This window comes from Lithobates pipiens, unplaced genomic scaffold, assembly GCF_037356315.1.
Source record: "Lithobates pipiens isolate NorthernLeopardFrog02 unplaced genomic scaffold, aLitPip1_a1.2 Scaffold_18, whole genome shotgun sequence".
In the NCBI taxonomy this organism is placed as follows: domain Eukaryota; kingdom Metazoa; phylum Chordata; class Amphibia; order Anura; family Ranidae; genus Lithobates; species Lithobates pipiens.
The window spans coordinates 638,088,014-638,111,173 of record NW_027507758.1 but is presented as its reverse complement, the minus strand read 5'-3'; the positions used below and the strand labels follow the sequence as shown (position 1 = coordinate 638,111,173).

Sequence of the window (23,160 nt, the reverse complement as noted above, 5' to 3'; positions counted from 1 at the left end):
AACCTGAAACAGGAGGGGAGGGGCAACCCTAACACCCACTCCCTTCTCACCACTCCAGCCCAAGCTCAACCCACTGTGACAACTCCACCCGGCAGCCATCTTAGTGCACCCAGGCCTTCACTTTCTGCCCAGCTCAGTGCAATTCATGCCGGCGGCCATCTTGGTACACCCGGTAGGCCCAACCTATACCCAGTCCTTCCTGTTTTAAACCAGGATGGTTCCTACCATACACCTGTCTTCCCCAATACGGAAGCACTACCTTCACAGGCCGGATATGTTAATGATGAAGAAGCGTCCGAGTGGGAAGACCAACAATAGGCAGCAAGGCCATCCGCTGATTTAACCCCCAATCCGGCTCCGGACTCACAGTTCCGAGAGGATCTCAAACAAAGCTGGCAACCATAAGAAACAGTGCCCATTCTCATCCCCCGCCCCAACACCAGTCTCGGTAACTCCAAGTTCAACACCGCAGGAAGTATTGACAGAATCCCTGCATGCCTATGATCCACAGGACCGGAAGACAACTGTCACTTAAAATGTACCACCAGTTTCAGTCAAGTTCAAAGAGGGCGCATCATTGCCCCGGAAACCACAATACTCCCCCTAAAGTTAGCCCAAATTGCAGTGGTGCTCAACATCTGTCATTTTTCTTGGACACTGTCTTGTCCCATGGGACAAGACACCTCACTGAAGACAGGGTGAAAGCAATCTCCGACATCCCACTGCCACAAGGCCAACAGCCCCTTCATTCCTTCCTTGGACTAATTTCCTATTGCAGAGCATGGATTCCATAAGCCTCCCTACTGATGCAACCTTTGTATGATGCCCTGAAATCAGACCCCTTCCAGATGTCTCCTGAAGCAATATCCAACTTTGAGGCCTTCAAGCATGCCATCTCTGGCGCTATGGCTCCCAGACTACGACAAAACGTTCAAGCCCTTTGTATCCGAATGTCTGGGACATGCTGCAGGTGTACACACCCAATTACACGGCATCTGCCTACGCCCCATAGGATATTATTCCTGGATGAGATAGTAAGAGGAGGCCCATCGTGTCTGCGAGCTGTCTTTGCTGCACAAGCCTTGTTTGACAAAACTTCGTACTTGGCTCTCGGACTCTGCCTCGTTCTGCTTGCTCCCCATGACATTGCTCCCATACTCAACCAATATCCAGCTGATACATCTGTCCACTGCCAGGCACTTGAGACTCCTGTGTTCCCACTTTCTAGACAGCATTATTCTATTACGTTGTCAAACACTGAAACCTACCACCCTTCTTTCACTTCTTGAGGGGGGAAAGGAGGAGGAGTCGAGTCTTGACTTGTCACCCCATAACTGCATCAAACTAATGCGGCTGGAAACCACGCATCTCCCCACTGTGAGTGAAATACCCCTGCAGGATTCAGGTCACCACTGAAAACTCTGTTCTCCAAACTGAAACCTTACTACCCACCGGTGATGTCTGCACAGGTGGCAGAGCTGCAAGTACTTACTACAGCATGTAAATTGGCAGGGGGAAAAAGAGCCAACATTCATACAGACTCAAGATATGCTTCCAGCGTTGCCCATGATTTTGGTGTTATCTGGAAGGACAGAGGGTTCCTGGTGCCTGCAGGAACACCTGTGAAACACAGCTCAGCCATCAAGGACTTGATGGATGCCCTGCTTCTCCCAACCCAAGTGACTGTTCTAAAAGTAAAGCACATAACAAACTCAACTCGAAGGAAGCTCGAGGCAGTCTAGCCAATTCAGCTGCCAAACAGACAGCCAGTGGTCCACGGGAAGAGGACAGTAGGGTGGTAGAAAAAGACCACCCTGTGCTTATCCTACAGACTCTCCCAGTGGACAGAGTTTATCTGGAAGAATTACAGGAAACAGCAAGTCTGGATGAGAAGGAAAGCTGGAAAACGGAGAGGAGAAACTCTCATAGATGGACTATTTGAGTGCAACAAGAAGCCTTGTCTACCCAGTAATATGTACCCAACCGTGGTGCAATGGACAAATGGAGCTGCCCACTTGACAAAGACTCTTATGAACTCTTATCAAGTACTATGTAGCACCAGGAGTTGCTCTATTGACCAACAACTTCTGCAGATCATGCACTATCTGCGATAAATGTAACCCAGAACATACAGAAAAGGCACAGAAGAAGCACCTGGCAAAAGCCCTATACCCCTTCCAGAGGATACAAATTGATCACTCCCAAATGCCAAAGGAGTGACAGATTCGAATACGCCCTAGTGGAGGTGGACACGACTGCCAGGACCACAGCTAAGAAACTACTGAGTGAGATAGTATGTAGATTTGAGGTCTCAAAGGTGATAGAGAGCGATCAGGGCCAGCCTTCACAGCAACCCTTACAAAAGAGATTTGGGCAGCACTGAGGGTTCAGTTGGCTCTGCACACCCCTTACCACCCTCAAAGTAGCGGGAAGGTAGAAAGGATGAATGGGACATTTAAAAAAATAAAATAAAAAAAAACAGGATGTTAAAGATGACCAAAAGACTAACATGAGTCGGCCAGACAGTTTACCCATTGCCCTGTTCAGTGTCAGACACACTCTCCGGGGGAAACATGCCCTATCCCCTTATGAAATTGTTTGGTTCAGCCCCTAGACTTGGCTGTTACTTTCCACAACAGTTACAGTTGCAATCTGATGTGTTGACTAATTATGTAACCGCATTATCACGAGAATTAACCCAAATGCATGTCCAGGTGTTTTCTTCCATTCCAGATCCTAAATTAGATACAGGAACACACTAACTACTGAATGGAGATTGGGGGTTGGTAAAGAAATTTGAGAGAAAACATTCTCTTGAACCCAGATATGATGGTCCATTCCAAGTTTTGCTGACCACAGCCACCTCAGTCGAAATTGGCCGGGAAAAACACCTGAATACACGCTTCCCACTGTAAGAAAGCTCCAACCCCTGAGGACAAGATCCCGCCCACTTCATGATGACCATGCTGCATATCCTTTTTCTGTTTGGTCTAGGGGGGAGGCCCAGGAGGTGGCCATCACAAAAAACGATAACATAATTACATTTTGGTATAACTCTTCATTGGAGTTGAAGAAGAACTTAGGTATTACAGACCCATGGGATCAATATTTTAGATGGATGAGTGGGTGGCAAAAAGTGCTCGCCCAGATAGGGGTAATGGTACTAATAATCCTGGTTCTTTTAGCCCTGATTGTATGCTGTATTCTACCTTTCGTAAAGAAGTTAATGAGTAAGGCTGTAGACAACAGCACGCCTACATTTCTCCACCAAGAAGAAGAGGACCCTCTTCCTGTCCAAAATCTCACAATCCTATAGGGTTATAGGGATAGATAGCACCTGATTGCCCTTCTCCAGCTGTATCGAGGGGAGTAGTGAACTAGTTGCTGCCTAACTCTATATACAGCTTAAAAGAGTTTCCGCGTCCCTGACATTGCAGCCAGTGAGAGCGTTGATTCAACATCTCAAGGAAGAACAAGAAGAAGAGAAGGCGGTGGCGGCGATAGAAGACCGGGCCACCGCTAGTAAAAGAGCTGGAAGAAGGCGCGGAGGCCCGTCAAGAAGAACCGAAGAGGGGGACAAGACCCTCGAAGTCAGAAGAAGAGGCGGCGGCGACAGAAGAGCGGGCCACCGCTAGTAAAAGAGCTAAAGGAAGAACCGAAGAGGGGGACAAGACCCCCGAAGTCAGAAGAAGACCCCCGGGCAGCGACGAAGAAGAAAGCCGGGCTCCTCCGCTAGTAAAAGAGCTAGCAGAAGATATCGGAGGAGTCCAGCGAGAAGACCCCCCAAGACGGAAGAAGACCCCCGGAGCTGTGCAATAAATTATTTTAAACCCTTTTGTGGTGTTTTTTTTTTTTTTTTTTTTTTCACCAGGTGAATGGGTAGGGGTACATTGTACCCCATACTCATTCACATAGGGTGGGGACCAGTATCTGGGGGCCCTCTTATTAAAGGGGGCTCCCGGATTCTGATAAGCCCCCCGCCCGCAGACCCCGACAACCAACGGCCAAGGTTGTCAGGAAGAGGCCCTTGTCCTCATCAACATGGGGACAAGGTGCTTTGGGGTGGGGGGCCCTTTTGAGGGCATGCGGCCTAGCACGGCTCGGGGGGGTGCTTGCTCGTCCCCTCCCCCTTCCTGACCAGCCGGGCTGCGTGCTCGGATAAGGGTCTTATATGGACCTTGGGGGGACCCCCACGCCGTTTTTTCAGCATAGGGCTTCCCCTTTAAGTCCATACCAGGTGACGGGGCTAGAAACATGTCAATCTCGCCGCCAAAGGCCTTCGCTAGTCCCGGCTACCTGGAGCCGTGTTCAAAATGAACAGACTTTCCTCCGTGTGTGGGCAAGTCCGTTCATTTCAAAAGTACGGCGGACTCCCGCCATAGTCCGGCAGACCTAGTCCGCCGGAAAAGTCCGGTTGTGTGTGGGCAGGTCCGCTCGTTCAGAAAGTTTGGCGAACCTCCACTTCAAAGTCCGGCGGTTTGTCCGCCAGACAGTCTGATTGTGTTTACGCAGCATCGGTTGTCTTTTCTGCTGGAAAGCTCCTGTTAAAAACGCAAGGTTGGGTCGGGGGGTTCTGCCTGTGAGAGCATATGCCTGTAAACTCCTGAAAAAGCTATAGCGTGCATGGACACGTTGGCTAACATGGAAGGGAATTTCCAGACAGATAAAATGAGAGCTTAAAAAAGCTAAAAAGCCTGCAGGAGCCGCTTCCTTGTGCTCCGTAGGCCGAGTACACACAACCTGACTTTTTCAACGGACTAGGTCCAACGGAACGAATCTGCCGGACAATTTGATCGTGTGTGGGCTTCATCAGACCTTTGCTGTCTAAAAATCAGATGGACTTTAGATTTAAAACATGTTTCAAATCTTTCCGACGGACTCGAGTGCGGTCGAAAAATCTGTTTGTCTGTATGCTAGAAGCATACCGAAGCTAGGGCAGCTATTAGCTACTGGCTATGAACTTCCTTATTCTAGTCCGGTCATACGTCATCACGTTCAAATCTGTCGGACTTGGTGTGCTTGTTTGTGGCCAAGTCCGTTCGTTCGGAAAGTCCGTCTGAACTCCGCCGTAAGGCCGTCGGACCTAGTCCGTTGAAAAGTCCGGTCGTGTGTATGTAGCATTAGAGATGCAGCGTGCATCTCTTATAGTCTCTGAACAATGGGGTTTCTGATTTTCATACACCACCAACCAAAGAGAAATTGATCAATGTTTACAAGGACCTTGACCAGGTCTCATAAATGTATTAAGACAGTGGGGTTGATTTAATAAAACTGGCGCACTCAAAATCTGGTGCAGCTGTGCACGGTAGCCAATCAGCGTCCAACTTCAGCTTGTTCAATTAGGCTTTGGTAGTAAAACCTGGAAGCTGATTGGTTTCTATGAAAAAGTGAGTCTGGTTTTGCACTCTACAGCTTTAGTAAATAAACCCCATTGCATGTTTGCCCAGGTGAAGGGAGTCAACATTCTCAGGGACTCCAGGCAATCACAGTATCTCTCTATTGTTCACAGAAATGAAGGACAACCAAAGAATCAGCATGCAAGAAACTTTTTGGAATGAGCTTGAAACAGAGGATGCTGGGACTGTGACATCATAATGGGCGGGGACATCATCCAGTGATGTCCCTATATAAGTCGCCGCACGCCGCGTGTCCTGTCATAGTGACCGGAGACATAGACGAGGCAACATCTCCAGAAGAGAAAAACAGAAGACGGCGGCAGTGGCGACAGAAGACCAGGCCATCGCTTGTAAAAGAGCTAGAAGAAGGCGCGGTGGCCTGGCAAGAAGAACCGAAGAGGGGGACAAGACCCGGCGGCGGCCCGGCGGCGGCGAAGAAGAAAGCCGGGCTCCTCCGCTAGTAAAAGAGCTAGCAGAAGATAGCGGAGGAGTCCGGCGAGAAGACCCCCGAAGACGGAAGAAGACCCCCGGAGCTGTGCAATAAACTATTTTAACCCTTGTGTGTTGTGTTTTTTTTTTTTTTTTAATTCACAGGTGAATGGGTAGGGGTACCCCATACTCATTCACATAGGGTGGGGGCCGGGATCTGGGGATCCCCTTATTAAAGGGGGCTCACGGATTCCGATAAGCCCCCCACCCGCAGACCCCAACAACCAACAGCCAGGGTTGTCGGGAAGAGGCCCTTGTCCTCATCAACATGGGGACAAGGTGCTTTGGGGTGGGGGGGCCACACGGCCCCCCCTTCCCCAAGGCACCCCCCATGTTGAGGGGACATGGCCTGGTACAGCTCAGGAGGGGGGTGCTCGCTCGTCCCCACCCCCTTTCCTGGCCGGCCGGGTAGCGTGCTCGGATAAGGGTCTGATATGGACCTGGGGGGACTCCCACGCCGTTTTTTTGGCGTAGGGATTCCCCTTTAAGTCCATACCATGTGACGGGGCCAGCATCGCCTCCTTCGCTGGTCCCGGCTACCTGGAGACGCGCTGAAAATGAGCGGACTTTCCTCCGCGTGTGTGAGCGAGTCCGTTCATTGCAAAAGTATGGTGGATAGTCCGGCGGACTTAGACCGCCGTACCTAGTCCGCTGCAAAAGTACCGCGTGTGGGCAGGTAGCTAGTTCAGAAAGTCCGCCAGACTAAGTCCGCCGGATAGTCTGATACGTGTGTACGCGCCATTAGAAATCCTGAAGGCGGTGATTGGGTTTTGGGGTCCTGTTTGCGGCTAGGCTCCCAAAAAGTCCCACACATGTGGTATCTCCATACTCAGGAGAAGCAGCATAATGTATTTTGGGGTGTAAGTCCACATATAACCATGGCATGTGTGAGCAATATATCATTTAGTGACAACTATGTGTAATTTTTTTATTTATTTTTTGTCACTTGTGACAAAAAAATTTTAATATTCAATGGGCTCAACATGCCTCTCAGTGGTTTCCTTGCGGTGCCTACTTTCCAAAATGGGGTCATTTGGGGGGAGGGGGTTGTACTTCCCTGCCATTTTAGCACCTCAAAAATGAGATAGGTAGTCATAAACTAAAAGCTTTGTAAATTCCTGAAAATGTACCAGAGTTTGTAGACGCTATAACTTTTGCATAAACCAATAAATATACGCTTATTGACAATTTATTTTTGCCAAAGACATGTGGCTGAATACATTTTGGCCTAAATGTATGACTATAATTGAGTTTTTTTGATTTTTCTTACAATAAAAAGTAGAAAATATAATTTTTATTTCAAAATTTTCAGTCTTTTTCCGTTTATATCACAAAAAAAAAAATCAGAGGCAATCAAATACCATCAAAAGAAAGCTCTATTTGTGGGACAAAAAGGACGCAAATTTTGTTTTGGTACAACATTGCATGACCGTGCAATTGCCAGTTAAAGCAGCCCAGTGCCAAATTGTAAAAAGTGGTCTGGTCATTGAGCAGCCTAATCTTTCCGGGGCTGAAGTGGTTAAAGGATTTTAGATGGTCTTTGGTAGAGATGGCCTTGTGGTTCGCCCGGCGGCCGGTTCACGGCGAATTTTGCTCGTTCGCGATTCGCCAAAACTGGCAGACTTCTGGCGCTGTTCGCGGTGGCCATATTTGTTTACGCTGTGAAGAACTTTGACCCATGACACATCCATCATGGGGTACAGGACAGCCAATTGAGACATTTCAGCACATGGACAATTGGACATTCCCTCTACCTTATAAATAGACCTGATCTGGCGGCCATGGTGCACTGCTGCTGACTGCTGTGCTGGTGAATGCTAAGTGCATGGCTGACCGACTCTGCAGCTGTCTTTTATCAGTGTAGGGACAGGACGCTGTGTGGAGCAGGGACAGTCAGTTTAATCACTAGCTATGACTATTAGGTCCACAAAGGTCCTTTTAAAGAGGAAGTAAACCCTGATGAGTGTACTTCCTCTTTCATTCCCTGCAAAGGCAAAGCATAATGGACTACTATGCATCGCATAGTAGCCCATTATGTGTCACTTACCTGACACAGGAGCCAGCGAAGTCGCCGCTGTCCCCTGTAGTCCGCCGCATCCATCTTGTTAGTGGGGACTCGCAGCTCCGCCGCTGTCATTCGGCAAAGCCGCGATGACGTCACTCCCGCGCATGCGCACGGGAGTCGACACGCATGCGCCGTAGACAGCGGTGCCCGTTTTCGGGCAAATATCTCCTAAACCATATAGGTTTAGGAGATATTGCTTGGACCTACAGGTAAGCCTTAATCTAGGCTTACCTGTAGGTCAAAGTAGTTTGTAAGGGTTTACAACCACTTTAAGGACTGGTATAGGTGTAAAATATATAGGGTTCTGGTGCACTGCTGCTGACAGCTGTGCTGCTGATTGCTGAGTGCACTGCTGACCGATTCTGCAGCTGTCTTTTGTCAGTGTAGGGACAGGACGCTGTGCAGGGACAGTCAGTTTAATCACTAGCTATTACTATTAGGTCCACAAAGGTCATTTTAAGGACTGGTATAGGTGTACAGTATATAGGGTTGTACATGTATAATATACTTTCTTTCAAATATAGACAGCATATTATACTTGACTGCGGTGCTGCTGAGCTGATTGCTGCCCGATTCTGCAGCTGTCTTTTATCAGTGTAGGGACTGAGGGACAGTTTGGTGTTCTGAGCAGGGACATTCTGCAAATCACTTGCTACTAGGTCCACAAAGGTCCTTTTATAGGTGTACAGTATATAGGGTTGTGCGTGTAAAATATACTTTCTTTCAAATATACGAAGTATATTATGGTGTACTGCTGAGTGCTGCCCGATTCTGCAGCTGTCTTTTATCAGTGTAGGGACTGAGGGACAGTTTGGTGTTCTGAGCAGGGACAGTCTGCAAATCACTAGCTACTAGGTCCACAAAGGTCCTTTTATAGGTGTACAGTATATATGGTTGTACACGTATAATATACTTTCTTCCAAATATAGACAGCATATTATACTTGACTGCTGTGCTGCTGAGCTGATTGCTGCCCGATTCTGCAGCTGTCTTTTATCAGTGTAGGGACTGAGGGACAGTTTGGTGTTCTGAGCAGGGACAGTCCACAAAGGTCCTTTGATAGGTGTAAAGTATATAGGCTTGTACACGTATAATATACTTTCCACATACATACTGCACTTCTCTAGAGACTTTTGTCAAAGGACGCACCAGACTTGGTTGAGTGGCTCACTCAGCCTTACTCTTCTGCACCCTCCTCATCCTCTCGATCTGCACCCTCTTCACTCTCTGCTATGTGCACCCCCAAAGACACTACCACCAACACCACAACCACCATATACCTTCCGCGTGAGTCACAGGAGTTATTTTCCAATCCATCACAAGACATTGCCGATGCGCAGCCACTCTTGGCATTGGATCAGGAAGAGGAGGTAGCAACAACCGCCACTCAGCAGTCTGACAACAGTACCCAGATCAGCCCAAGGAGGAGGTTGGTCCCCAGTGTTGCTGCCTACTCTGAGATCTCTAATTATAGCGGTGGGGAAGGTGACGTCGATGATGACGTGTCTAGTGAAGTCACGTGGGTGCCCACAAGAGAGGAAGAGGAGGGGAGTTCAGAGGGAGATATGGACCAGCAGATAGGGAGGAGAAGCAGGCAGAACTTAGATTGCACAGGAGGGACAAAGCAGACTGCTAATGTATCAGGAGCGAGGCATCAACCATGTACGGTCACATCTGGCGCTCCCAGGATGCCGGAACATGGCTCCGCAGTGTGGGCTTTTTTTAACGTGTCCGCTGCTGACAATAGTGTTGCTATCTGCAGCCTTTGCAGTCAACGCAAAAGTCGCGGTAAGCCCAACACTCACCTAGGGATGACCGCCTTAAGAAGGCACATGAGCTGCCATCACCGAGCCCAGTGGGAGCAACGGAACCCACAAAGCCACACTCCAGGCTCTCACCGCCCAGCCTCGTCTTCTACTTCTCCTTCTCTCTCCTCACAATTGTCCTCCACTCCACCTTTCATCATGCCATCCTTTTTTTTCTGGAAAAAGGCAGGCTTCCGTGGGCCAAATGTTCGAGCGTAAAAAAATGATGACGCTGGATAACCCTCTTGCCCAACGGTTGACGGCTGGCTTGTCAGAACTGATAGCCCGCCAACTTCTGCCATATAAACTGGTGGACTCGGAGGCCTTTCGAAAATTTGTGGCCATTGGGACACCACAATGGAAGGTCCCAGGAAGGAAGTATTTCTCACAGAAGGGCATCCCAGAGCTATATGGCCATGTTCAGCGGCAAGTGAATGTATCTCTGGCACACAGTGTCGGTGCCAAGATACATCTGACCACAGACACGTGGTCTAGCAAACACGGGCAGGGAAGGTATATCACTTTTACTGCCCACTGGGTGAACCTTCTGACGGCCGTCAAGCATGTAACCCGTGGCACCCATGTAGATTTGGATTTACCGCCATGGATTGCATGCAGGCCTGCCTCTTCTTCTCCTCCTCCTACTCCATCATCCTCCTCGGCTGACTCCTCCTTTTCTGCTGCTAGCGTCTCTTGCGCTGCGCCGCCCACACTCCCCAGAACCTATTCGACATGCCAGGTGAGACGTTGCCATGCTGTGCTGCGTCTGTTGTGCCTGGAAGCCAAGAGCCACACTGGCCCTGCACTCCTTTCAGCTTTGCGTTCACAGGCAGATCAGTGCCTAACACCGCTCAATTTGACAGTTGGTAAGTGGTGTGTGACAATGGTGCCAATCTGCTTAGCGCATTGAAAGAGGGCAAAATTATGCACGTGCAATGCATGGCACATGTCTTAAACATGGTCGTGCAGCGATTCGTTGTCAAATACCCTGGGGTCCAGGACATCTTGCGACAGGCAAGGAAAATCTCGGCCCATTTCAGAAGATATTACACGGCCATGGCTCGCCTTGCTGACATTCAGCGGCAACACAATCTGCCGGTCAGACGTCTTATTTGCGATTGCCCGACGCGATGGAACTCAACCTTCTATATGCTTGATAGGCTGCTCCAGCAGAAACGTGCAGTTAACGACTACCTATATGAATTCTGCGGCAGAACAGGTTCTGGGGAGCTTGTTTTTTTTTTCACCGCGCCAGTGGCTGCTAATGCACGAAGCATGCAGACTTCTGCGGCCATTTGATGAGATCACCAAACTGGTCAGTCGCAGCCATGGCGCCATCAGTGACATCGTACCTTATACCTTCTTTATGGAGCATGCATTGCGTCATGTCATTGATCAAGCCATGGAGGAGCAGGAAGATGAGGAAGTCGCAATGCTGGATGAATTCCCAGGTGGGGCTACTCTATCTGAGACAAGTCAACAACAGGAGTCTGAAGAGGAGTCAGAGGAGGATGGTGCCGGGGCGGATGAGGAGGAGCAAGAAGAGCATGCTTTAAACCTTTCTGGGATCCCTGTTGTTGTGCGTGGATGGGGAGAGGAGAACGAGGAGGATGACATTATCCTGGATGATGAGCAGGAGCCAGGCCACCACACCGCTTCCAGTTTAGTGCAAATGGGGGCCTTCATGCTCCAGTGTTTTAACGGGGACCCCCATATAAAAAGCATAAGGGTCAAGGACCAGTACTGGGTGGCAACGTACTTAGACCCCCGGTACAAACACAAAATGGCGGAAATGTTACCACCATCACAGAGGGCTGTCAGAATGGAGCAATTACAGACCTTGCTTCAACAACTGCTGCATTCTGCTTTTGCGTGCGCTGGCAGAGGAGGAATTCCCACTCCCAGAGAAAGAGTTGCGGGTACCAATCCAACAGCACCTGCAAGAAGAGGGCGGTTTGAAGATGTGTTGGTGACTTCTGATATGAGGCCATTCTTTCAGCCGACCCATCGACAGGTCTCATCCGGATCCAGCATCAGGGAACGCCTAGACCGATAGGTGTCCGACTACATCTGGTCAACGGCCGATGTGGACGCTCTGAGGAGTGATGAACCCCTAGACTACTGGGTGGGCAGGCTTGACCTCTGGCCAGAGCTTGCCCAATTTGCAATGGAACTGTTGGCTTGCCCCTCATCCAGTGTCCTGTCCGAAAGGACGTTCAGCGCAGCAGGGGGGATCGTGACCGATAAGCGCACTCGCCTAGCTCACGACAGTGTTGACTACCTGACATTTATAAAAATGAATGAGGTATGGATCTCGGAGGAATTCAACATATGTGACCAGTAGACCATGTACATGCATAACTCTATAAACAATTTATTTAATCGAGCACACAGACCTTTTTTCTACCTTTGGCTCACTTCCTTGTACATAAAAAGCACACCGTACTATATGCCCGTACCCTCCTGTTTGAAGAGGTTGAGCGATGTCATATTTTTGGGTCCCACAGCGAGTTGCTGGTATCAGTGCTGCTGTCAGTGCTCTCTATCTCGGTGCTGGTGTCAGTGCTCTCTCTCTATCTCGGTGCTGGTGTCAGTGCTCTCTATCTCAGTGCTGGTGTGGTCTCAGTGCCCTCTATCTCGGTGCTGGTGTGGTCTCAGTGTTCTCTATCACAGTGCTGGTGTGGTGTCAGTGCTCTCTATCTCGGTGCTGGTGTGGTCTCAGTGCCCTCTATCTCGGTGCTGGTGTGGTCTCAGTGCTCTCTATCACGGTGCTGGTGTGGTCTCAGTGCCCTCTATCTCGGTGCTGGTGTGGTCTCAGTGCCCTCTATCTCGGTGCTGGTGTGGTCTCAGTGCTCTCTATCACGGTGCTGGTGTGGTGTCAATGCCCTCTATCTCAGTGCTGGTGTGGTCTCAGTGCTCTCTATCTCAGTGCTGGTGTGGTCTCAGTGCCCTCTCTCTCGGTGCTGGTGTGGTCTCAGTGCTCTCTATCTCGGTGCTGGTGTGGTCTCAGTGCTCTCTATCTCGGTGCTGGTGTGGTCTCAGTGCTCTCTATCTCGGTGCTGGTGTGGTCTCAGTGCTCTCTATCTCGGTGCTGGTGTGGTGTCAGTGCTCTCTCTCTCGGTGCTGGTGTGGTCTCAGTGCTCTCTATCACTGTGCTGGTGTCAGTGCTCTCTATCACGGTGCTGGTTTCAGTGCTCTCTATCACGGTGCTGGCGTGGTGTCAGTGCTCTATATCTCAATGCTGGTGTGGTCTCAGTGCTCTCTATCATGGTGCTGGTGTGGTGTCAGTGCTCTCTATCTCTGTGCTGGTGTCAGTGCTCTCTATCTCTGTGCTGGAGTCAGTGCTCTCTATCTCGGTGCTGGTGTCAGTGCTCTCTATCTCGGTGCTGGTGTCAGTGCTCTCTATCTCGGTGCTGGTGTCAGTGCTCTCTATCACGGTGCTGGTGTCAGTGCTCTCTATCACAGTGCTGGTGTCAGTGCTCTCTATCACAGTGCTGGTGTCAGTGCTCTCTATCTCGGTGCTGGTGTCAGTGCTCTCTATCTCAGTGTTGGTGTCAGTGCTCTCTATCTCGGTGTTGGTGTCAGTGCTCTCTATCTCGGTGCTGGTGTCAGTGCTCTCTATCACGGTGCTGGTGTCAGTGCTCTCTATCATGGTGCTGGTGTGGTGTCAGTGCTCTCTATCTCGGTGCTGGTGTCAGTGCTCTCTATCTCGGTGCTGGTGTCAGTGCTCTCTATCACGGTGCTGGTGTCAGTGCTCTCTATCACGGTGCTGGTGTCAGTGCTCTCTATCTCGGTGTTGGTGTCAGTGCTCTCTATCACAGTGCTGGTGTGGTGTCAGTGCTCTCTATCTCGGTGCTGGTGTCAGTGCTCTCTATCTCGGTGCTGGTGTCAGTGCTCTCTATCACGGTGCTGGTGTCAGTGCTCTCTATCACGGTGCTGGTGTCAGTGCTCTCTATCTCTGTGGTGGTGTCAGTGCTCTCTATCTAGGTGCTGGTGTCAGTGCTCTCTATCTCTGTGGTGGTGTCAGTGCTCTCTATCTTGGTGCTGGTGTCAGTGCTCTCTATCACGGTGCTGGTGTCAGTGCTCTCTATCACGGTCCTGGTGTGATGTCAGTGCTCTCTATCTCTGTGCTGGTGTCAGTGCTCTCTATCTCGGTGCTGGTGTGGTCTCAGTGCTCTCTATCATGGTGCTGGTGTCAGTGCTCAGTCTCTATCGCAGTGCTGGTGTCAGTGCTCTATCTCAGTGCTGGTGTCAGTGAGGGAGATAGCAGCGGAGAAGCCAATCAGCAGGCAGTGCCAGCACCATGGCTGAGGATCAGCACTGGACTGGCACCTCCGGACCACCGCAGTGGAGCCCTGCATAGGTGGGGGTAAGGGCTGGGCAGAGGGAGGGGCTCAAGCACAGGTTGGCACACTGGGACACTGGCACAGGACTGCGCTGCCCTGACTGTGGCACTGATCATCTCCTGCACCCCCAGCTTAGCCTGCCCTGACCTTGCCTCTCCTCCATGGCCTTCATGCGCTCCTGAATTGTCAAAATTTCACAGATTAACCACTTGCCGACCGCCGCACGACGATGTACGTCCTATTTTTGAAGAGGGATATCTCTGTAACGGCAGCAGCTGCTGCCACAACCGAGATATCCATCTCTTCAGGCGGCGGTCGGCTGTACGATAACGGTGGTCTCCGCGGCGGATTCGCTGCAAGATCACCGCTATCGGCGGCGGGAGAGGTGCCACCCCCCTCCCGCTGCCCTCCCGCACCTTCCGCCGCTTACTGAAGCCGTCGGTAGCGGCGGAGGCGATTGGGTCCTTTCATCTGCTGGGCATAGAGACAAGTGAGGCTAAGATGGCCCCCACTCGTCTCTATACCATAGGAGGGCGGAAGCGACGTCAAAACGTCACTTCCGCCCATACCTCTTAAAGGTATATTTTTTTTAAATGTCAGATTTTCTTTTTTTTTTTTTTGTTGCATTTTAGCCCAAATATGAGATCTAAGGACTTTTTGACCCCAGATCTCATATTTAAGAGGACCTGTCATGCTTTTTTCTATTACAAGGGATGTTTACATTCCTTGTAATAGGAATAAAAGTGATCCATTTTTTTTTAAAAACAGTGTAAAAATAAATAAAATCAATTAAAATAAATAAGAAAAAAAAATTTTTTTTTAAAACACCCCGTCACGACGAGCTTGCGCACAGAAGCAAGCGCATACGTGAGTAGCGCCCACATATGAAAACGGTGGTCAAACCACACATGTGAGGTATCGCCACGATCGGTAGAGCGAGAGCAATAATTCTAGCCCTAGACCGTCTCAGTAACGCAAAAAATACAACCTGTAGAATTTTTTAAATGTCGCTTATGGAGATTTTTGAGGCTAAAAGTTTGACGCCATTCCACGAGCGGGCGCAATTTTGAAGCATGACATGTTGGGTATCAATTTACTCGGCGTACTATTATCTTTCACAATATAAAAAAAATTGGGCTAATTTTACTGTTGTCTTATTTTTTTATTCAAAAAAGTGAATTTTTTCCAAAAAAAGTGTGCTTGTAAGACCGCTGCGCAAATACGGTGTGAAAAAAAGTATTTCAATGACCGCCATTTTATTCTCTAGGGTGTTAGAAAAAAAACATTATATAATGTTTGGGGGTTCTAAGTAATTTTCTAGAAAAAAAAACTGTTTTAAACATGTAAACACCAAGTCTGAAAAAGAGACCTGGTCCTTAAGTGGTTAAAAAAGAATGCTTGTCGTTGTCAATCCCAGATTCACTTAATACTTTTGTTATGTCAGTGTCCATGTTGTGGGACTATGTGTGCACAGCTAGTAAGTATTTTGTGGTATGACCTGGAGGTTTGTAAGGTTCGTCTGCCATTAAAGTCAATGGGGTCCGCCGCAAACTTTGCGGTTCGCAAACTTTTGGCCGCATTCGCGAAGCGTCCCGTCGGAAGTTGATCCATCACTAGTCTTTGATATATAATTGATACAGGAAATGTATACCTCTAGAATAGCAGGGAGAAAAGCACTGTAGTTTCCCAATCTCCTCTAGTCGCCCCCTTTCCCAGATAGGTTGAAAGTTGAACTCGGAAAATGGCATCATAGCTCATAATACATCACATCTCGCCCCAGACCTTAGCCATGAGGATCAAGGTAGGACATGTGGAACAATCCCAACCCCCGACTCCAATTGGACCAGCAGAGGACATTTATTAGACCCAGACAGCAGTATAGCTTGAATGGGGTCCTTACCATCAATAGCCCCCCACCCAGCAAAATGTTGCAGCTGGAAAGCCAGGAAGTATAACCAGCAGAGGGGACAGCCAAACCTCCACCATCTTTGGGTAGTTGTAAAATAGGTAAATGGATTCTAGGCTGCTTCTCTTTCCATATCAGAGTGTCTATCCCAGTGTTTCTCAACTCCAGTCCTCAAGGTGCCCCAACAGGTCATGTTTTCAGGCTCTCCATTATTTTGCACAGGTGATTTGATCAGTTTCACTGCCTTAGTAATTACCACAGCTGTTTCATCTGAGGGAAATCCTGAAAATGTGACCTGTTGGGGTGCCTTGAGGACCGGAGTTGAGAAACACTGGTCTATCCTCTTAACCACCGACCGCTTCATGTACATGTACTGCGGGGTGGCGGCTCTACTGCGCAAAATTACATACAGGTACATCTCTTGTGCAATAGGCCTGTGGCGTTGCATGCGTGCCACAGGCGGCCAGCTCCCATTGTGATTGGACAGAGGGAGCCAATCAGCGGACCCTATGCCCGCTGGGAAGAGACAGAATGGCGGTCTGCCTATGTAAACAAGGCAGATCACCATTCTGTCAGAGGGGCAGAAGGAGAGCCTGTGTTTCTGCCAAGCAGGAACACGGATCTCTGTCTTCCCACAGTTGAAGCACCTCCCCCACACAGTTAGAAACTGATGCTCTGGCACTCTGCAGTGTATTTGAGCATCATGGGAATTGTAGTTCCAAAACATCTGGGGTGCCAAGGTTCGCCATCACTGCCCTAGGAGAACAATTAACCCTTTGATCGCCCCCTGATGTTAACCCCTAGAACTGAAACATACAAAAAGAACAGGAGGGCGCACCGACCTTGTGCATTACCAAAGATAAAATTTATTATTAAAATATAACAAGAAACATACTCACAAACGCGCTTTAAAATAAGGCTTATCAATACTCCAGCAGTTGCGAGCAGTATCTCTAGATGCCTACAATCTGGACCAGATATTTCCCTGCTTTTATCAATTCAACATCTAAACATTTACACGCGTTCTAAATACTGCATTTCACTATATAAACTCACTTTACTGTTAAAATGCAAAATTCCAGAGGGTGTAACAAGATGTCCCCTCACCCCCTTCTCACTGTATCCTTACTATGGACAAGTGTGGGGTGTAGCAAGATGGCGACAACAAACCGTCGCTTCCGTTACACATTCTGACGGGGTAACATAATTTGATGGAACGCAGGCCAACTCTATTGAAGGCAGGAAGTGATGTCATGTACAGACAGGAAGTTCCGGGTGAGAGGTGAGTCGGGAGGAAGTACAAAGGAGACGTTGCTGGAAGAGGCAGCAGAGGAGGTAATAAGATCTTATTTTCTATTTACACCCAGTAACCCCCCGTCATGTCCGTCCTCTTCCTCCATAGTCACTGTGATGTCTTTTATCTCCAGCAGATGATGATACACACATATATAGTGTGGAAATATGAAGATTAACCCCTTCAGGGGATCAGTTAAAGATGAATAGTGATGGGCTCCGGTGTGTTGGAAACCCCACATTCCTGCCAGGAAGCCGACACTGCACAGCGCTAATCACAGGCAGTGAGACATTTCCTGGTCTCCAGGTGCACAGATTGGGAAATGTCTCACTGCCTGTGATTAGCGCTGTGCAGTGTCGGCTTTCTGGCGGGAATGTGGGGTTTCCAACACACCGGAGCCCATCACTAATGATGAATATATCTTCCTTCCAAATCTGGCCATACATGGTTCCGTTTTATCGTTCATCCAGCTGGATGAGAGGAAAAAACTGAATGGATTCCCCCATCCACACATTGGAGGGGGATGGGGGAATCCTCCCCGCTGCACTATTGTATTCTGACAATGGGGGGGCGCTCCTCCGCTCTCAGAATACAGAGATCAGTGATGAAGCGATTGGACCCCATGTCTTGTGGTAACCTACCCTTCACCCCATGTCCTGCATTCTGCACCATGCACTTCATCTTCTGCACCACTTGTCCTGCACCCCATGTTCTGTAACTTGCACCACGTGTTCTGACCCCATGCCCTGTGTTCTGCACCACATGTCTGGCATTCTGTACACTGCACCCTTCTCCTGTATCCCATGTCCTGCAGTGACCTGCACCATTCTCTGGTACCCTGCATCCCATGTCCTCCATTCTGCACCTCACAAATGACTTGCATTGCCCCGGGCGCTGACAACCCATGTTACACTAATAAAAACTGTCACCTAATTTTTTTTTTTTAGCTGACTTCTAGATTCAAAGCAAATTTGTCAAATTTCACCTTAAGTGACTTCCTCCCCTCCCCCTCATCTCCTTCATTATGTAAGTCATGCTGAGATCATCTCCCATTGGCTGAGCAATATTCTCATTTGTCTCTGAGCTCCTTCTTGCTATTCCTCGTCCTGCCTGTTGTTTCCTTGGATTGATTTTCTGTGTAGTGACCCCGGCTTCATCTCTTGGATGCACTCACCTGTTCCTTGCTCTGACCTTTATCCTGATTCCTGGATCTCTGTCAGGAACCATGAATCTGATCGAGACAGAAGTACAGTTAAATTACGCTAGTTTAATAATAATAGAAAAAAGGTAAACATAGTCAAAACATAGCCAGAGTTCAGGAACCGGAAGGATAGTCAGACAAGCCAAAATGTCAGGGAGCCAGAGAACAGCATAGTAGAACAGCAAGCAGGATCTGTAGCCAGAAGGAATGTCAGCCAAGCAAGTCTTTAACAGGAACACAGGGGAGCGTCTCTAGAGATGTGACCAAGGCAAAGGCATAGATGGCTTAAGTAGGCAGGACCGACGAGCAGGATATCATCAACAGGTGAGTCACTGCAGAGAGATAGGAGTTGGCAATTAGCCGACAGCTGAGCAGCCAGCTTTGAGAAGGAAAAGCTGAGCCCAGCCCTGACAATCTACTCCTCATCTCTCCTCCATATGTGGTGCAGGGAGCTTTTCTTCACACCTGCATTGACCCTGGGGGGTGGAAACATGGCACCAGCACTCAGCAAAATCCATCCCCACCATTAGGAGCTCTGGAGAAAATTGTCTGCTATTTACACTCCGTTCCTCCGCACGTCACCTGATCACATCAGAGCTTACTTTCACATATTCCTGACAGATTTCTGTATGGTAAAGGTCAAAGTTCACTCTTCAGTTTAGGAGAGGAAGGACACACCCAGGAACACTGATTTGGTTTGTACAGGAGCCTCATATAGAGGACCCCTCAAATCTCCCCATCCAAATGTCCCTCCATCCAGAGTCTATATGTCCTATGACATCACAATGACCTCACAGCTCCTCCCCCAATGTCCCTCCATCCAGAGTCTATATGTCCTGTGACATCACACTGACCTCACAGCTCCTCCTCCCAATGTCCCTCCATCTGATTTATTTTTTTACTGAAGCTCTTAGGATGTAGGCGGAACCTTGGTATCCTCACTTGCAAAGTGGGTCTGTTGTTCCTGCATTGTATGTAATGAACCCATAATGCCTGCAACAAGCTTTTAACCTGTTGAGCATGGAGGTCCTGTGTGGGTAAATTATACCTCAGCCTGAAGTGGGGCTTTAATAAAATGGAGACCTGAATGTTGAGGTAAAGAGGATTCTGGGAATATCATTTGATTTTACTATTTGTGTTCAGATCTAGAGTTTTCCTCCTGTGAAGTCTGGAGATCATATGACATCACATTGCCTCCACCTCCCTCCCTGATAGAATAGAGAAATACAAAGAAGATTCTAGAAGTCACCAGAGAGATGATGGAGGAGAGGTGAGGAGGATTCTGGGAATTCTGGGACATTATCCAGTAACAGACAAGGGATGTGTCTGGATGGTGACTGTATCATTGTGTGTGTCAGGTTCCTATAAGGTGTCAGGATGTCACTGTCTATTTCTCCATGGAGGAGTGGGAGTATTTAGAAGGACACAAGGATCTCTACAAGGACGTCGTGATGGACAATCAGCCGCCCCTCACATCACCGGGTAAGAGGAGACTTTATTGTAAAGGAGAGAGCAGTACGGAGGCTCCACCTAGATCCCCCATCATCTGATAAACACATAGAAACAATGTATTCAGTCAGTGTGTGTGTTTCCTACAGATGGATCCAGTAATGGGAACCCACCAGAGAGATGTCCCCGTCCTCTGTATTCCCGGGATTCCACACAGGAAGGTCTCACCATCCCTCACCATCATCAGGTAGATGAGGAACAATCACTGATAGTATCATTAGGATCTGTACATTATCTGCATTGTTACCATTGATGTCATTTTTATTCTATATTCAGAGTGGAAACCTGAGAGATTCTAAAGTTGAAGTTAAAGAAGAGATAAAAGAGGAGGATGATGAGGATGGGGTGATGGAGGAGTCTCTAAAAGAACACAAAGATCTGTACCAGGACACCATGGTGGAGTCATCCAGCTACAGAAACCCACCAGAGAGATGTCCCCATCCTCTGTATTCCCGGGATTCCACACAGGAAGATCACACCATCCCCCACCATCATCAGGTAGATGATTGACAATTATTGGTAGTTCTGATCTATACACAGCATGTTTGTTACAATGAATGTTTTATTATATCTTTCAGAGTGGAATCCTCAGGGATTATAATATTGTTGTTAAAGAAGAGTATAAAGAGGAGGATGAGGAGTATGGAGTGATGGAGGAGTTTTCAGAAGGACACAAGGATATGATGGAGCCACCAAATACCAGGAACCCACCAGAGAGATGTCCCCGTCCTCTGTATTCCCGGGATTCCACACAGGAAGGTCACACCATCCCCCACCATCATCAGGTAGATGAGGAACAATCACTGATAGTATCATTAGGATCTGTACATTATCTGCATTGTTACCATTGAGGTAATTTTTATTATATATTCAGAGAGGAAACCTGAGAGAGTCCAAAGTTGAAGTGAAAGAAGAAGAGGAGACTGATGTGGGGGATGATCAGCAATCTATGGAGGAGGATAGAATAACGGGGACATTAATAGAGGAGGACACTCCTACAGAGATCAGCACAGGTGGGTCATTAACACTAAATACATTCCTCCCCCCATACTGCTCACTGATTGGTCTAGAGTAGGGCGGGGACTGGGTGATATCAGCCTGTAATCCCCTGGTCACTTTCCTGAGCTGTGTTCCCCGTCCTGTATTCCTGGATTTCTCTCCGATAATCTTCCTTCTCTGTGCTGCCGACACAATTTATGTATCTAGACTGGATTTATGAAGAGTCTGGGGTCCAGCTGCCAGGACAATGTTCATTTCTCTTTGATTCATTGATGGACACAGCACCTTTAATCTTGATCTTAGGGTTATATTGCCACCGTCAGGAGAGGACTCGTCAGAACATGTAAAAACATCAAAACTGCACAGTACCACCCAGGGGACGGTCCTACTGGCAGATCAGTTTTTTTCTGCCTAGTGTAGGAGGAGGACCTGGCTCCTGGTGGGGACCATTGGTCATGTGAATTTTTTCATTTTTCTGCTTTTTGATTCCTGTGATCTACAATCAACAGCTGGGCTGGGTGACAGGCTGGATAATATAGATCCTTGTAGTCTTCCCAGCTTGGCCATCGAGGATGAGCAGACCATAGCTACGTGCTAGGTCGGCCACGACATGCCCCGGCTGGTCCGGGGTAGCCAGTGAGCTATGTGCTCCGGGGCACACCTATGACCGGGCTTCTGCTGTCCGTGTCACAGTGTGCTGTGGCCGACAGCCACCCCGTACTGCTCGGGTGATGGGTCTGTCTGTGGAGTGCGTCCAGCAGTCCCTGCAGGAGGGGTAAGTATGGTTCCACCTGTCTCGGCAGGATGGAGCAGCTGGGCATTCCCTGGGAGGTCGACTAGGGGGTCTCTCACACTCTATTTCTTCTCTGCCGTCCCTTTCCCTCCTCCCCATGCTATGGGCCACTGTGTGACTGGGCATAGGGGGTGCCGTGCATGTACCTGGCCGGGGGCTGCAATGGGCGGTTGGTGGTCCACTTGTCTTTTTCCCTGGTTGTAGGCCGTGTTGGGGGTATCTCTGTGTATGTGAGCTGGCCACCGCGCAAACCATTTTCCTGTAGTCACAGCCAGTTTTTTAATCGCCATTTTCTGGAAGTCCGGCAGCCATTTTCCCGGCGCTCTCAGACATTGTTGCTGAGGCAGCCGACAGCCATTTTCTAGTAGCCTCAGTTTGTTTTACCCTAGCGCTGGGCGGCTGGTTCACTCTGGAACAGCACAAAACTTACACAGAACATCTCGTGGCTGGCACAGGGAAGAATGGACGACGGCAGCAAAGCCCAGTACCTGGGTCAGGGTGGTGAGTCCTGTGGTGGGCCCCTCAGTCTGTGGCAGCTAGAAGGGTGGGCATTTTGTGTGGCTTGCCTTAGGTCCCTAGTGGTGACAGGTGAGAGTGAGTCAGCATGGCTTCAGAATCTGGCTCTTCTTCCCCAGACATCCTTGTTATTGCAACTGGTTCCCCTGCAGCTGCGGTGCCTATGGGCGCTCTGTCGGCGGTCCTGGAGTCCTTTGTTGTCAGAGTGGAAGCGGCGTGCGGGCGCAAGGGTTGTAAAAAAATGCCCCCTCCTGCCACCGTCTTCTGGGGAAAGCTCTGATTCAGACTTGGGCCCCACTGTAGTAGGCGGCTCCTGTTCTGATGTTTCAGAGGATGCGGACCAGGACCGTTCAGACAGTGAGGATGACCCCGTGTCCGGATCAGCGCAGGAAATAGCGCTGGTAGGAGCACTTATCGCATCGGTGCGGGATACCCTAAAGATGGGGCATCTGCAGAGGTGTCAGTCCCTTTTGGGTCCCACAAGCCGGCCCACACTGCTAAGGTGTTTCACTACCTAACTTATTTTGATTGTGCATTCTTTACCCCTTTGAGGAGAGTTTCCTGAAAAAATGGACATCTCCTCAAGTCGTTGACCCCCCCGGTACCCAGGTTAAATAAGGTAACCACAATTCCCCCTTTCAAGGACCCTGCCTACAGAAGGGCCGAGGCAGTTGCCCAGTCCACGTTTATGGTCAGCATTGCGGGCAGTTGTTGGCCATGGCTTTGGTGTCACAGACGCTTACTGAATGTGCTAAATTGTTGCACCGCAGTTGGAGAAGCAACAAGTTTCCCCAGTCTGCGTGGAACTTGCAGACCAGTTGGTGCAGGGCCTGAAGTATGT

At 49.1% G+C, this 23,160-nt stretch overlaps 3 protein-coding genes across 3 annotated transcripts in view; 2 read left to right on the top strand and 1 right to left on the bottom strand.

Moving 5' to 3' along the window:
- The window catches only part of LOC143986898 (uncharacterized), a 1,277,526-nt gene that overhangs the window by 692,696 nt on the left and 561,670 nt on the right, over positions 1-23,160 (bottom strand). The window lies entirely within an intron of this gene.
- LOC143989990 (uncharacterized) overlaps positions 1-23,160 on the top strand; it is a 184,351-nt gene that overhangs the window by 18,509 nt on the left and 142,682 nt on the right. Inside the window, exons 4-7 of the mRNA XM_077490231.1 lie at positions 20,101-20,198; positions 20,288-20,509; positions 20,590-20,796; positions 20,886-21,024. Coding sequence (XP_077346357.1) covers positions 20,101-20,198; positions 20,288-20,509; positions 20,590-20,796; positions 20,886-21,024 — 666 coding nt within the window. The remainder of the gene's footprint in view (positions 1-20,100; positions 20,199-20,287; positions 20,510-20,589; positions 20,797-20,885; positions 21,025-23,160) is intronic.
- Positions 1-23,160, top strand: part of LOC143989688 (uncharacterized) — a 162,172-nt gene that overhangs the window by 86,922 nt on the left and 52,090 nt on the right. The gene's annotated exons all lie outside the window — the stretch shown is intronic.